The sequence below is a fragment of the Citrus clementina genome, unplaced genomic scaffold, assembly GCF_000493195.1.
Source record: "Citrus clementina cultivar Clemenules unplaced genomic scaffold, Citrus_clementina_v1.0 scaffold_2, whole genome shotgun sequence".
In the NCBI taxonomy this organism is placed as follows: domain Eukaryota; kingdom Viridiplantae; phylum Streptophyta; class Magnoliopsida; order Sapindales; family Rutaceae; genus Citrus; species Citrus x clementina.
In genome coordinates, this window is record NW_006262688.1 from 31,324,625 (window position 1) to 31,339,036 (window position 14,412).

Here is a 14,412-nt window from a genome sequence, read left to right on the forward strand (position 1 = left end):
TTATTATATTTATTTGAATAATAATATTATATTTAACTAAATAATAATTTGCATTGATTCTAAGTTAAAATTATTTTAAAATAATGTTATTATATCAATAGAGAATTAATAAATATAATATTATTATATTTATTTTAAAAATAATAGTACTATATTTATTTAATATTAATAATAATAAATAGTTTATTCTAAGAAAATATTAATTTTGTACTAAATAATATTATATTATTATTTTATATAATAATAAATTTAATATAATTATATTAAATAAAATAAAATAAGGTTTCATTTTGTATTAAAATTAATAATTTATTGTTCATAATTAAGAATATTAATAATTATAATAAATTTACAAATATAATAAAATAAATATTATTCATTAAATATATTTTTTATTAGTTTTGTAATTAAAAACTATAATTCTTTAAATGAGGATAAAATTGTAATTTAAAACTATTTACTCCCAATCCAAGACAAAGTAAACACATAAATTGGATTCTGATCTCTATTTCATGTTCCATTCCAGTGTAAGTAAACAACCTACTCCCACTCCCACTCCACACTCCCAATCCTAAGATTCTCACTCCTCAGGATTCCCAATCCAATCCAAAAAGTAAACGCTACCTTAAAAGAGTAACCTGGATTTCCATCCCATGGCAAACTGAACTTATCTCTTTGGATTCCACACTCCCAATCCTAAGATTCTCACTCCTCAGGATTCCCAATCCAATCCAAAAAGTAAACGCTACCTTAAAAGAGTATGAAGTTACAAAGTTGATAACTCACTTTTTAAGTCCTACTTTGAGTCTTAATTCATGCAGTAATAAGTGATGCTTTTCCAACACATGAAAATCTTGTTTCCATTAAAAAAGTATGCTCCATTTTTTTTACAACTAATTGTTGTTAATACTATTGGCTGATCAAAATACAATCGCCAAAGTGACGGTACTCAAAAAGGGAGCCAATGAGATATTAAATCCCCACAAAAATTCAGGACCTAATAAACCAGATAAAAAGAACTATATAGACGATAGATCTTCGTATATAGTCTTGATACCTGGCCTCTCAGACACCGAACGTATACATCGTAAAGCAATTCCAAGGACCTCCTTCATTCCCTTTTCAGCTGCTGGATTCACCATCTCTGGCATCACTGCAGCATCGAAGCAATCAGAGCCATGACCTTCTGCTACCTTCAACTGCATCCAATCTGTCAAATCAACCCCAGCCCCTTCACCGGAAATAACATCACCTGCACATCTACCAGTTAGAAGCTCCAACAATATCACTCCAAAGGCATAAACATCTGACTTGAAAGAGGGGTGTGGTTTCTTGGAAGCAGCCAACTCTGGAGCACGATAACCCAAGACCCCAGCATCAAGAATCTGTTCAATAGTTCCAGCTTGGGTCATGAGACGGTGGAGGCAGTAATCAGCAACACGTGCATTGAGATCAGGTCCATCTAATAGTATGTTTGTTGCTTTTAGGTTCCCATGCGGAACAGCACGGTCGAAATGCAGATAGTTGAGGCCACGTGCAACATCAACTGCTATTTTGAGCCTCTGGGCCCATGTTAATGGTGGACCTTTCCTTCCAGGTCGATCTGCCAATAAAGGTTTATCAGCAATGGCAGATGAAGTTTAGATAAATATGAGTCGTGTACATGCATAAGAGTTAAACTTGAAAAGCCTATGTCTGTTTATTCACAATTTCACGTGTAATAATAACCGAATGATCTGCCTATCAAATCTATGCAGTTGTATAAATTTGGATAAATGTACAAATAGATGTCTGAGCAGTTATATGCTTGATATCCAGAATGATTAAACTACTGAGCCATAATTTCTTTGCTGCAACCTATAGAATGCACTGGGATTACATAAAAGACCCTGCAGAAAACTCAGTCAATTGCCTTGCCAAGTGCTATTATAATTTATAGATCATAAAAAGAAGACAAAGCACGACAAAAATCTTTAAGCCTCAGTGATGCATCCCTCAAGCTACAACAAAGCAGGATAGGAATCACACAACAGTTATTGTGAGTTCATCAAGCATTGCACATCATTTGAATAAAACCACCACACCAGATCACAAATGATAGATTAAAGTAAGGATCACACAAATTCCCTTTACCTGCTTATTCTAATAACTAACTGTTCAAGAGTTGACATGTGGAGATATAAGAAGTCAAGTTGTTAAAACAAAGTAAACTTACATGTTTATCCCCCCAAAAAAAAAATAATAATAAATAAATAAACTTTCATGACTAGTAGGTAAAAGATGAAAGTGAACGAGTGACATATATAAATTGAACAGATTGAGGGACAAAGAAGTGCAATGTTTACCATAAAGAAAGCTTGCAAGACTTCCAGGTGAGATGTAATCTGAAAGAATAAGCTTCTCATGCTGCGTAGGTCCCCAATAGTAGCCTCTCAAACCCACAACATTTGGATGCCTAATATTAGCAAATTTTTTAGCCTCCTTAGCAAACTCCTTTCTCTGTTTAGCCACACCTTCTCTCAACCACTTCACAGTCAAGAACATGCCATTCTCTAGTGTTGCCCTATAAGAAGTTCCATGGCTGCTCCTTCCCAACACTTCAGCTGGGGCCCTTGACAGCTCCTCTGGTGTCAAAGTGAGAGTGTCATCAAGAAAATGCAGTTCACCAACCAATCGATCTGGTGATCTTACATCCAGTCTTGCAAGATTTTCAGCTGTGAACGAATCCCCTGACTCTGGTGACCAAGACAAATGGCTGTTCTTTGATGGCGATATGCCACTTACCACTGCCGCTTTCTCATCTGGACTTAAAATCCCAGATGATGATCCTTTCTTTGACGCCACAAGATCCTCAGCTGAAACAACTAAAGCTCCACCATTGCCTGTACCAGTACTGCCAGGAGGGATGGTTAGAGTATGGCCGTGGATGTCCTTATCCGTGGTATGAGCTGGTGGCATTCTCCTTGATATACGGACATAATGTATGAAGATGGCAAGCAGGATAAGAATTATAAGAGCAATTACACAAGAAACTATTATGATGACTTTGACAATAGTGCTGATAGGTTTTCCATTTGAATTTTCAGCAGGAAAATTCCCTGATCCAGGTGCACCACCTGGAAAACTTAATTTGGAGTTTCCAGGATAGAAAGAAGAACTAGGAAACTTTCTCAAATTTTCAGGAACAGCCCCAGAAAAATCATTGTATGAAACATTAAAGGTTTCAAGGCTGTTAGGCAAGTTGGTTGGCAAAGGACCAGTAAAATGGTTCTGGGATATAACTAACGAGCTAAGAGAGGTCATGTTAGCCATAGAAGTTGGCAGAGAACCAGATATATTATTTCCTGCAAGACAGAGCACTTTAAGTCCAGTCAATGAACCAAGTCGATCAGGAAAATACCCATTAAGCCGGTTATGAGAAAGATCGAGAACCTGAAGATTCGATACACTAGGAGGGGAGAAATCAAGAACACCAGTGAGTAAATTATCTGCAAGGTGGAGTTCTTGCAATGTGGATGAGTTTAGCAGATTGGTTAGAAAAGGTCCATCTAAGTGGTTGAAACTGAGATCAAGGACTCTAAGCTTCTGATACTGAATGATGACTTTTGGGAGAGAGCTACTAAGAGAATTATGGGAGAGGTTAAGATGATTTAAACGCAAAAATTGTGGAGTTTCCTCCGGGATGGACCCTGTCAAATGATTTCGGCTCAGATCAAGATATTCTATGTTACCCCATTTCAAAATTCTGGATAAATTTCCTTCAAATTGGTTGTTTGAAAGATCAAGTACAGCACAGCTTCCAGTAAGCAAAGGAAGTTCGCCGGTGAGCCCATTTGAGGAGAGATTAAGCATGTGAAGATTCGTTGATAAAATCATGCTCACTGACCCTGAATCATGAACTAAAATGTGAGGGGTGCACACTAGCCAATTATGACTCTGCCTAACACTGTTTCACAACCAAGCACATGACTGATATGACTCCAAAAAGAAATACAGTATAAGTTATACCTGAGAGATTGTTGGTGCTCAAATCCAGATCAGTTAAAAGCAAGGAATCTCCTTTTAAAAGGTCATTAGGAATAAACCCTGAAAATCTATTGTTGCTGAGCTTGAGGACCTGAAGCTCATAAACAAAATTGAATCCTGGCAATTCTCCAGTCAATTGATTGTAGCTCAGATCCAACACCTTCAAATTTTCAAAGAGCTGCAGCTCGCCTCCATTCACCAGTGACCCAGTAAGCTGGTTGTGGCTAAGATTTAAATACTGAACACTCTGAGACAGACCTGGTAAGAATTTCTGCGAACTAGAGCCCACAAACATATTCCCACTGAAATCAATATGACTGGCATTTGTTAGAAGGAAAAATTCCCCGTCCAAATGGCCATCAAGCTTGTTCCCATGAAAGTCTAGCACCTGAAGTCCTAGAATCAACTCAAAGCCTCTTGGTATTCTCTTGCTAAACCCATTAGAAGATAGGTTTAAATATACCAAGTTATTCAGCCTTGTCAATGCTGGTGGCAGCAACCCAGAAAATGAATTGTGGCTTAAATCTAAAGACTGGATTGAAACAAGCCCCGACACTGAATCCGGAATTAAGCCAGAGAAGTTGTTTCCAGCCAATGAGAGATTCTGTAAGCTCTCTAGTTTACCAATCCCCGAGGGTAATGATGAAGAAAACAGATTATCAGAGACATCAAGAAACTCAAGGCTTTTGAAGTCACCTATGTTGTCAGGAATTACACCAGATATGGAGTTGTTTGACATTGACAGCTTCACAAGCATTGAGAGGTTTGAAAACACACTCAAATCCGCAGCAGCGGAGAGACCTAAGTTATCAAGGACAACGCCGGCAACATTTCCACCATTGCAAACTATACCATTCCAAGAAGAAGGACAGCCATCAAAATCAATGGACTCCTCATTCCATGAATTAAGAACAAATCCAGTAGGGTCATTCTTGATTCCTTTCTTGAATTCCAGCAATGCCAAAATGTCCTGTGAGGGAAGCTGCCCCACGGAAGAAAAGAAATATAGGGATAACACTAGAAGCCTAAAGAGCTTCATACTAACGCAGTCACTAGAACGACACTAACTAAATGTCAACAACCGAAAGGCGAATCACTGGCTTTTTACTCTACAAACTTCAAAGAACCTAACAAAATATAATAAGATCAGTTACGGGCTAACAGCAAAACAACATAAACTGCAATATTATCTTCAATATCTAGAGAAAATAACCCCTTAGACAGCCTCGGCTCGATTTCTTAAAATAATAATAATAATAATAGTAATAATAATGATGATGATGATGATAATGATTTTCAAGATTTGGGCTCTGCGAATAAACTAAAATGCAAATGTTTGACAGTTAAAAGGCAAGAAAAGACACAAAAACCCTTTCTTCAACAAAATGACTTTCATACAGTTAGACAAAACTTGAACTTGGCTTCTCGCTCAGCATTTTTTTACCTGATAAAGGACCAAATCTTGGAAGACTAAAGCTTGACGGGAATGATTCTGCTTCCCCAACAGTATTTCCAAACCAAGATCTCTGTTTTCATCGACAATGCAGGCTCCATAGTGACTCTTTCCACCAAAAGACTCAAACTTTGAAGCAAACAGGACCACTTTCTTGCATTTACAAGAATTTGGAACAACATGCACAGGGATTTTTTAGCTTACCTGCTTGTACAGACACACTACAGAGCCAAGTAGAGTTGGACGCTAAAAATACTGGTTATTTAAAAATAAAAGAAAGCTTAAACAAGAAATGGGACTTCATTCTCTCAACTAGAAAGTAATAAATGAAGGGGACCCAGAAATATTTTGGTTATTAAAACCCTAAAGACAATACTTTTAAGCAGCTTTAACCAAAGCCAAAACCCTAATCTTTGTTTAATAGCAGTAGCGACAAAACCCCAAAAGACATCAGCTTTGTCCATTTACACAGTCTGAGGAAACATGTGAAGACTCAAACAAAATTAAAATATTTCATAATCTTTGTCCATCCTTTTGAGGGTCCGGTGTCAGTAAAAGACAAAAAGATAGCGGGAAAATGTTTAGGGCCTTTGCTTTTTTTTTCCCGGTTTGTAATCCACTTACATAATTAGGGATTTACCCGCCAAAAAAGAAGAATCTTTCTTCACTTTACATCGCGGACGTCAAAGTAATTATCAAATCCAGTTTTTTTCCCCCCTTCTTTCTGTGTGCATGGGAGATTGTGACGTGAGTGTGCCACGTTTCAAGGACCCCACAATGCCCCTTTGACCAGGGCTCTAGCAATCTTGCAATTCCCAATAATGTCACACAAGAGGTGAAGTTGGTGTGTTTATAATGATGGTCCAACGAAAGAAATGGGACCCAAAATTGATTAACGACAGAGATTCTGACACGTCAACGATGTGGTCCCAGAAATAACTGTATGTGGGACCGCATTTTGTTTAGTTTTTACACGGCTGACCGATTGGTATGTAGATCTGAGGGACCACAGAGGTTAAACGTAAAATCAAGTTAAACAAAGTGGTCCATGATGTGGTTGTGTTTTGTCCGCTATCATGTGTTTTGTTCGTGGAGTAACTTTCTCTTTTGGGCTTCAGTGATCGTGTGGTAATAATTATTGTGTTTGGGAGAAAGATTTAGAGAAAGATTAGCAATAATAATCAAACACCCAAAAAGATTAGAACATAATTGTAGAAGAATCATCATTTTTTTTTTGTTTTTTTTGGTAGTTCATATTAAAAAAAAAAAAAAGTAGCAACCACATGCCTCGTTAATTTATGTAGTTTGATTTATTATCAGTTGTATAACTACCTAAACTTCAGAAATTTATAAGATTGATATGTTTATTGTAAATATGATACAATCAATTTTTTTCATTGACCATAACAGGCACCATAACTTTGTTCCTTGTCTTTTTTATTTATTTACTTTTAAAAACAAATTAGTGTTGTTAGTGGTGGAAGGCAATATCATTGGAATAGGTCTTTTTGGCATGGTTAAGACTTAATATTCGTTCAAGAAATCGAAGCTTTGGAAGAATATAAACCCCATTAACCCAACCCAGCGAATCGCCGAGCCGAGATACTTAAAAAGAGTCAAAGGAAGGCAATGATGAGAGTTGAAGATTTCTCAAAACAAATTATGTGAATTAGCTTTTATTGTTCATGTTCTTCTTCTTTATTAATTTGTGATTAATATTCTTTTGTCGGAAAATTACTATATCTCATGAAGCAACGGAACAAATCCTGAGCTCGGCCGCCGGGGAACCAAAGAAGAGAAGGCATATGTTACTAGAAATCTAGTGGTACAAAAGGCAGTCTAATCTAGTAGGATACTCGGTGAAAGACTGCTTGTATAGGCATTACAAAGCATAATAAATTCGAGTATTTCGACTGTCCGTTTTAACAAAGGGTAATTAATTATCAACTCAAAATACATACAACTTACATACAAGACGACTTCAAATTCAATCGATTCTCGTTATATTTAGGTACACGGAATTATCCAAAGTTTGCCATTAAAAGCAAGAAAAGATTCTTCATTGTTGACAGGATGATAATATAATATAATTAAAGGGTACAACTTTTGAGCTAATTCTGCGTCCCTTCACCATGGAAAGTCTGAAAAAAGGTAACCAATTTGGCTTTAAAAGTGAAACAGTTGCTGGTTACTATTTAATAAAGTTAAAAATAATTGACTTAGCTTTTAAAGTGCTTGTTCACTTGGAAAAAAAAGGAGGGGGGGAAAGGCTTTTAGAGAGCTAGTAATATTTTTATGATAAAGGCGCAAATGGCAACCACGGACAATATGCCTTCGGTTTTTACTTTTTATGGATAGCAGTTCTTAAAACGGAGAAACCTTTTTATCCTTCCCCCACTTTCAGTTCGACTTAAATGAACTTCGGTTTAAAATGTAACGTCACAAAATGCACATTTTTTTGCCGCAAGTTGGAATATAATACCATACTTAATTAAATCATACAAGTGGAATTTTGTTAACATTATGGCGACATTTTAACCTTAAATCCGCACCAATGGATTGAATAGATCCACTACACATATCATCCAGTTAAACTTTATGGGGGGAAAAAAAAAATTACTTGCAAGATAAACATCCTATGCAGTATCATACTTCTATTTTGAAAACTGCTTTTTGCTTTTCGGCCTTTCGGGTCTGGACTGAAGCTTATTTACTTGCAAGATAAACCAACTTTAAAAGACTGAAATGAAGCAACTAAAATTTTAGTACTAAATCAAGATTCGACTAAAACTCAATGTAACCAAAAGCATATATTTTCATCTGTAAAATTTTCAGATAATGGTAGAGCCATAATATACTAATCAATGGCTCTCTCATGCCTGCCTGACATGTAAATAATTCATGAAATGCTCTAGCAGAACAAAAAAGGATACAAATGATTATGATCAAACAGCATTCAAGATTATGGATCAAAATTAACAACTCACAACCATCTTAAACCCGGGAAAGTAACTCAATTCTTAGCAGGGGTGTAAATCTCACTTCTTCCCACCACCGGAAACATTGAACTTGAAAAATATTATGTCCCCATCTTGAACCACATAGGTTTTTCCCTCCTGCTTGTACTTTCCGGCAGCCTGTACGAAAACCATTAGTTCATCATCCCCCAAGGTTAAGGCCAACTAAGGATACAAAACAAGGAAAAGACTCTTGACTCTTTTCTGGTTTGGAAACGCCAGATTACTTTCCGCTAGATAGAATATCAAATACCTTATATTTTAAGGAGGTCAAGGCTTTCAATGTTTTAGATCATTTCCCAGATGTGCTGTTTCATTATCAATAAGATTTTATGATTCCACCATTATCTTACAAGCAATCATTTGCTATCAAATTGTACACCCTCAACTGAACATCACAAATCATTCTTCATATTCAAGTAAACTTCTTTCAGCAGAAAAAGACTCTATACCTAGCTTCCCAAGTTCAAAACTAAGCAGACCCTAGGGCTGTTAGGCTCTTTCCCATCCCACATACACAAGCCGGAAGTCAAAATTTATAATTCTGATCTCATCAATTTTTGTTTTTACAAGTTTATTCAGCTGCTTTTGTATTCTGGCCTGTGCAGTACTATTCTCAACCAATGACATGCAAATTCAGTGGATTTGCAATGAAAAGATGGACAAGAGAGTATGCTGATAATGATAATAAATCTTGAGATTAAAACATTTACCTTAACAGCTGGTTCACTACCAAGTTCCTTCAGATCATCAAATTTCATCACCTAGACATCATAAAACAGTCCAAGTCAGTGACTTTTAGAGGTTCAGCATAAATGTCGAAATAGCCATTAGTGAAAATCAAGTACAACCATAAAGATGTTTTGGTTTTGAGAAAATGATAAAACATTATACTCTTGATCATACTTTTCTGAGGTATTATAGATGAAAAATCACAGCTGCAGGTCAACAACAAATGTCATGCTGACTGGAATGGGATGCAAAAACAATTATTGAAATCAACACAATATGTGATGAAATGGCAGAATAGCAATGGTGGAAGTGTATGGTTGGACTGATGCCAATGCTTACAGAGGACAGGAAGCTTAACAGGTGTAAGAAAGACCAGAACATGGTTATGATGGTGATAGTTATTTTTGCGGGTGTCCCAACTTAGGAACAAAATAGGCATATAGCTAGTATCACCAACAATGCACTGGACAAAACTTTGAGATATACTGTACATGACACAACACTGTAATCTCTGAAACTTTCATAAATCACAAACAAGCAACAACCTCAGCACAAATGAATCCTCTCTCAAAATCAGTATGGATAGTCCCAGCGGCCTGAGGAGCCTTTGTCTGCCTTCTAATTTGCCAGCACTTCACCTGAGAAAGGACAAATTATTTAGACCTTCATCCACTCATCCATCAAAGCTAAAGACATGGAAAGTATAGTCCAGACTTTAACCAGGCGGCACAGCAGAATGTCTCATACAAGGAAGAAGAGAATAAAGATGCAGAAAAGAGTTATTCGAGTCGAAGTTCAATCCTTCTCACATTTACAAATATTAAATTTATCATCTAAATCTAGATGATAGCATTATGAAAGTAGTAAACAGAGGAAAAAAACAATGGCATGAACCATTGGGCTGCTAAACAGCTTTAAATTACATTCAATGCTTCCACAAAACTTGTTAATACACAAAACTAAAGAAATTGACATCAAGAATTATAAAATATTTATATTACCTCATCAGGGCCTGCTGTGAAAAAATATATGAGATTAATCGCCGAAAAACCAGTCTTGATGATTTTTGGAAGAGCACTGTTGCAAAATAATCATAGTTAACTTAATTGTACAATCATTGGAAATCTACTCTCTGTTCCTATTTGCATAATTCCAGAAACTTTCTCCAGAAAATTCTTTTCATGTTTAACGTAAGGCACCTTAGAAATGCATAACCAAATAATTTGAAAGGATGAAAATATTTTCATATAATCCAGACAAACATCAACCCCTGATTTTAGAGAGATAAACGAAGTTCAACTAACCTTTGTACCTTGTTCTCCTCGCAATACTTTGCCGCTTCATCTGGAGGCATATCAGCAAGATTTCTCTCTAACGCACAACTGAAAGGAATAATTTGTTCGCCCCCATGCTCTTGAACCCTAAAAAAAGATAATGTGATTCTCATTACTTTTGACAAAAGAACACACAGCAGTGACACAATGACATCTTAAATTTCTTTCCATGAAACATCCCTTTCACGGGCTTAAATAATTGTTAAGTTTAAAAATAAGCACACACCAAGCGTGAATCTTGGGCAAGAACTTGTTTTTCTTTCTTTGGTAATCCTTCTCATTCATGTTAACCTGTAGATAGACATAATTTATGATAGAAATTCAGAGGCTGTACCATTGCAACTGAGTAGGATGAAAAATTTGAATATGGACGGAGTAAAATCAAAGAAATATAAAACCCAAAAGATAAAACTGTAGCACTACTGCTGAGTTTTCATACATGCTACAATTTTTCTATGGAAATTCTCGACACAACAAGCTCTTCTTTTGTGAGTAAATAGTGAACCCAATTCATTGGATCAGGCAGAAAAATATCACCAATAGCTTTTCTTTCTTCACTAGAAAATAATATTATAATCATTTTTGCTTGTATGAATGAGTACTCTTGATAACTTGACACCATACAAACAGATACAGTGCATCTTAGCCAGGGGTGAAAAGATGTCTAAATATAAGTAAATGAAATAAGCAACAAGTATAGCTAGCTCAACAAATTCCAAACAGAACTCTTCCATGCTATAACGAGAAAAGCAAAATAGATACCAAGTAAACTACAGGCTTGGCAGTAAGCAATTGAAAAGTATTCAGTATCTCAATGTCAGCGGCTTTCCAATCCCCAAGGCGGACGTCTTTTCCATCCTGAAGCCAGGCCTTAACCTGTAGATAAGAACCACCAGCACTACATATCAATCACTTCCTTAAAGGAGAAAAATGGTAAAAACAGAAGCCAAAAATTCAAGCTGAGAATATTATCCAAGGCAGTAAAGCCACTGACCCTTTGACACAACTCATGCTCTATTTTTAACTGTTTGTCATTGCTCCTCTTCATGCTCTTCTCAACATCTTCAATCCTCCTTTCCATGAATTCAATATCCTACAAGTCACATAAAAGGTAGTATGTTCTTGAGTCTCAATAGATAGGTTGGGATGCCAAAGACATTATGAAAAAAAGTACAATTATGAGAAATTAAACAAACAGGATGCCTTTAGAAATAGTCAATCAAGCACTACAAAATTTTATTACGGAAAATATATATATGATAGTCCTCTTTTTAAGTTTTCTAATTTTTGCTTCAAACCCCTTTAAAATGAAAAGGACACAGAGGATAACAAAATATTGAATTTTGACCTAAAATAATGAACCAGAAAACCTAGGTAAACATATTAGTCTCACTTGAAGAATATATGCTTGAAAATCTGCTTCTTTCATGTAAATTTCATGTATAAACATTGCAATCCACATACATTACACCAAGTATAATTGGAAAACTAATGTTGGACAACTTACCTAGGCATGCATCAGTAGCAAGAGAGACTAATTACGTGAACCTCTCCAGGATGTGCATATATCTTATCAAAAATGGTGAGGAGTTAAGTATATCAAACTCAAACTCAAAATATGAAATAGAGATCCTAAACAGGCAGTGGAGATGAGATCTCCTTGAAAAAATAATTGGAACGATCATAAGCAGTCTTTCTTATACTGCTGTAATTTCTAAACTTAAATAGAAACCAATTTATAATCATAGTGCAAACCAATCAAGCATCCACGAACTAAAGACCAAAGAACAAAGTCATGAACTTGAGATCCAGAAACAGCAATACCTTTAGCCGTAATTCTGCACTTATAACCTCTAAATCCCTCACAGGATCGACAGAGTCATCAACATGGATAATGTCGGGATCTTCAAATGCACCTGTAAGATGAAACTTGAAACTTAAGAAGATGGGTTCCACTGTAAAAACATTACAAATAGGAGAACAAACCAACAAATCAATGCATCTACTATTAACTACCGGTATGAACACAAGTTCTACAAGAATGAGAAATGAACCTTCCTGCAAGAGGTACACAGAAAAGTTCCTTGGCTCCTAAGTATTAAAAATAGCAGCCAAACAACGTCAACGTACATACATCCATTAATTTGCAGCTTACTACCACAGTCCATCATTGTAACAGAGAAGTACAAGATGAAGATGAAGAAAAGACATGGGTGCACATACAAAAGAAAAATGGTTTCAAGAATTTAACAAGATAAACATGATATTTATTTGTTTATATATTTTATAAGGCTAAAAATGATATTTAGTGCAGAAAGAGAAAAAAAAAATTAACTCAGTAACAATTCCACAGATTAGAGTTACAGTCACACTCATGACATTAATCATTACAAATCATTCAACCAATAAATATTAAATAACACGAAGTAGCGACATTCCAAGATATTCAACACTAATAATGTAAATGCCTTACGTAGAACATGAAAAATTCCATCAACCGCACGGATGTGAGATAAGAAACTGTTGCCCAAGCCTTGTCCTTCATGGGCTCCTCTAACTAGTCCAGCTATATCATGGATCTCCAGGAAAGCTGGAACCTGAACATCAAAAAATCAAAATATAATAATGTTACACAAAACAACAAAAACATAGTCCAATATAAAGCCAAACTACAGCATTAACAAATTAGCTAGTGTACCGTGCTTTTTGGCTTGAACAACTGGCAAAGCCACTCAAATCGCTCATCAGGGATATTAACCCGAGCTTCATTGGGCTCGATGGTGCAAAAAGGGAAATTCTCGGCGGGTATTGCTAACTTAGTGAGCGTGTTGAAAAGTGTAGATTTGCCAACATTTGGCAATCCAACCTGAACCCACCACAAATAATAAAATTAAAACTATAATAGGTTGTTTGGATGTCAGAAAGCATTCCAAGTGATAAAATGAAAAATGCTTTTGTTTCTATCTTACAGCAACTGTTTGAAATAGAAAAATTGCTTACGGGGATAAGAAACAATTGAATTTCTTAAGAAGAAGCACGTAGTATGAGATTTTTCAGTAAAAGAAAGCATGCTCAATATCTTATTCAAGAACACTTGATAGATGCTTTTCAAAAAGCTATTGAAAATTCCTTACGCAAGAAGTGTTTAAATTTAATAAAAACGCTTTTCACAAACGCACTGAAGTCTCACTCTCTGAATTAAAAGAATTCGATAAATAGAAGCAGATAAATCGATTCAATAAAAATGCCAATTCGCTCAGCATTTCATTTCACCATAAAAGTAGACCAGAAAGAAAAGAAGAAAGAGAATCTACTATATCATCATATCCGATCACACAATAAAAAGAGAGAAAGTGTTCAAACAAAATCAAATAATAAATTAGCTTAAAAGCATCTAGATTTGAAGAGAAGAATTATCAATTACAATGCCAATCTTGAGATGGGAAGAGAATCGGCCTAGGATGGGGCGCTCAGCTGGCGCTTCTTTTGATTTTGAAGCTTTTGGCGGCATTTGTTTCGAAGAGAGAGCTCTACTTCTTCGAGTCCTAGGGTTTTGCAGACAGAGTGAGTAAGATGCGAGTCTCAGTCTGAGTCCGCGTCCGCGCCTGCGCCTGCGTGTGGTCTAAGAGGAAAGCACGGTTAGATGCACAATCACATAACAGCGCGAGCTTTTTGGAAAAAAGAAACAAATAAAAAGTTTCTTTGCAAAAATGACCGCGCTTACATTTTCTAGAGACAGATGGCCACCGAAATCAAGAAACTTCAAAATGCAACGAGAATTGCAAGTGCAGTTACCAATACGACACCTCATGGCTCATACTAATAAAACGACGATGTACAAGTATTTCGT

At 36.0% G+C, this 14,412-nt stretch overlaps 2 protein-coding genes across 2 annotated transcripts; both read right to left on the minus strand.

The window, feature by feature from the left end:
* Positions 1–814: 814 nt before the first annotated feature.
* On the minus strand, positions 815–5,956 carry LOC18051767 (probable LRR receptor-like serine/threonine-protein kinase At4g20940). The gene is made up of 4 exons (XM_006448820.2): positions 5,471–5,956; positions 4,009–5,153; positions 2,346–3,887; positions 815–1,603 (listed from the first exon to the last, which is right to left on the minus strand). The coding sequence occupies exons 2-4, from the start codon at positions 5,063–5,065 to the stop codon at positions 1,020–1,022; spliced, it is 3,183 nt and encodes a 1,060-aa protein (XP_006448883.1). The 5' UTR covers positions 5,066–5,153; positions 5,471–5,956; the 3' UTR covers positions 815–1,019.
* A 2,351-nt stretch (positions 5,957–8,307) lies between these two features.
* LOC18051669 (obg-like ATPase 1) lies at positions 8,308–14,363 on the minus strand. Its single transcript, XM_006448822.2, has 13 exons — positions 14,287–14,363; positions 13,987–14,184; positions 13,261–13,428; positions 13,036–13,159; positions 12,387–12,478; positions 11,557–11,655; positions 11,325–11,438; positions 10,789–10,853; positions 10,533–10,649; positions 10,230–10,305; positions 9,774–9,866; positions 9,210–9,260; positions 8,308–8,616 (listed from the first exon to the last, which is right to left on the minus strand). The coding sequence occupies exons 2-13, from the start codon at positions 14,071–14,073 to the stop codon at positions 8,518–8,520; spliced, it is 1,185 nt and encodes a 394-aa protein (XP_006448885.2). The 5' UTR covers positions 14,074–14,184; positions 14,287–14,363; the 3' UTR covers positions 8,308–8,517.
* Between the last annotated feature and the right edge of the window lie 49 nt (positions 14,364–14,412).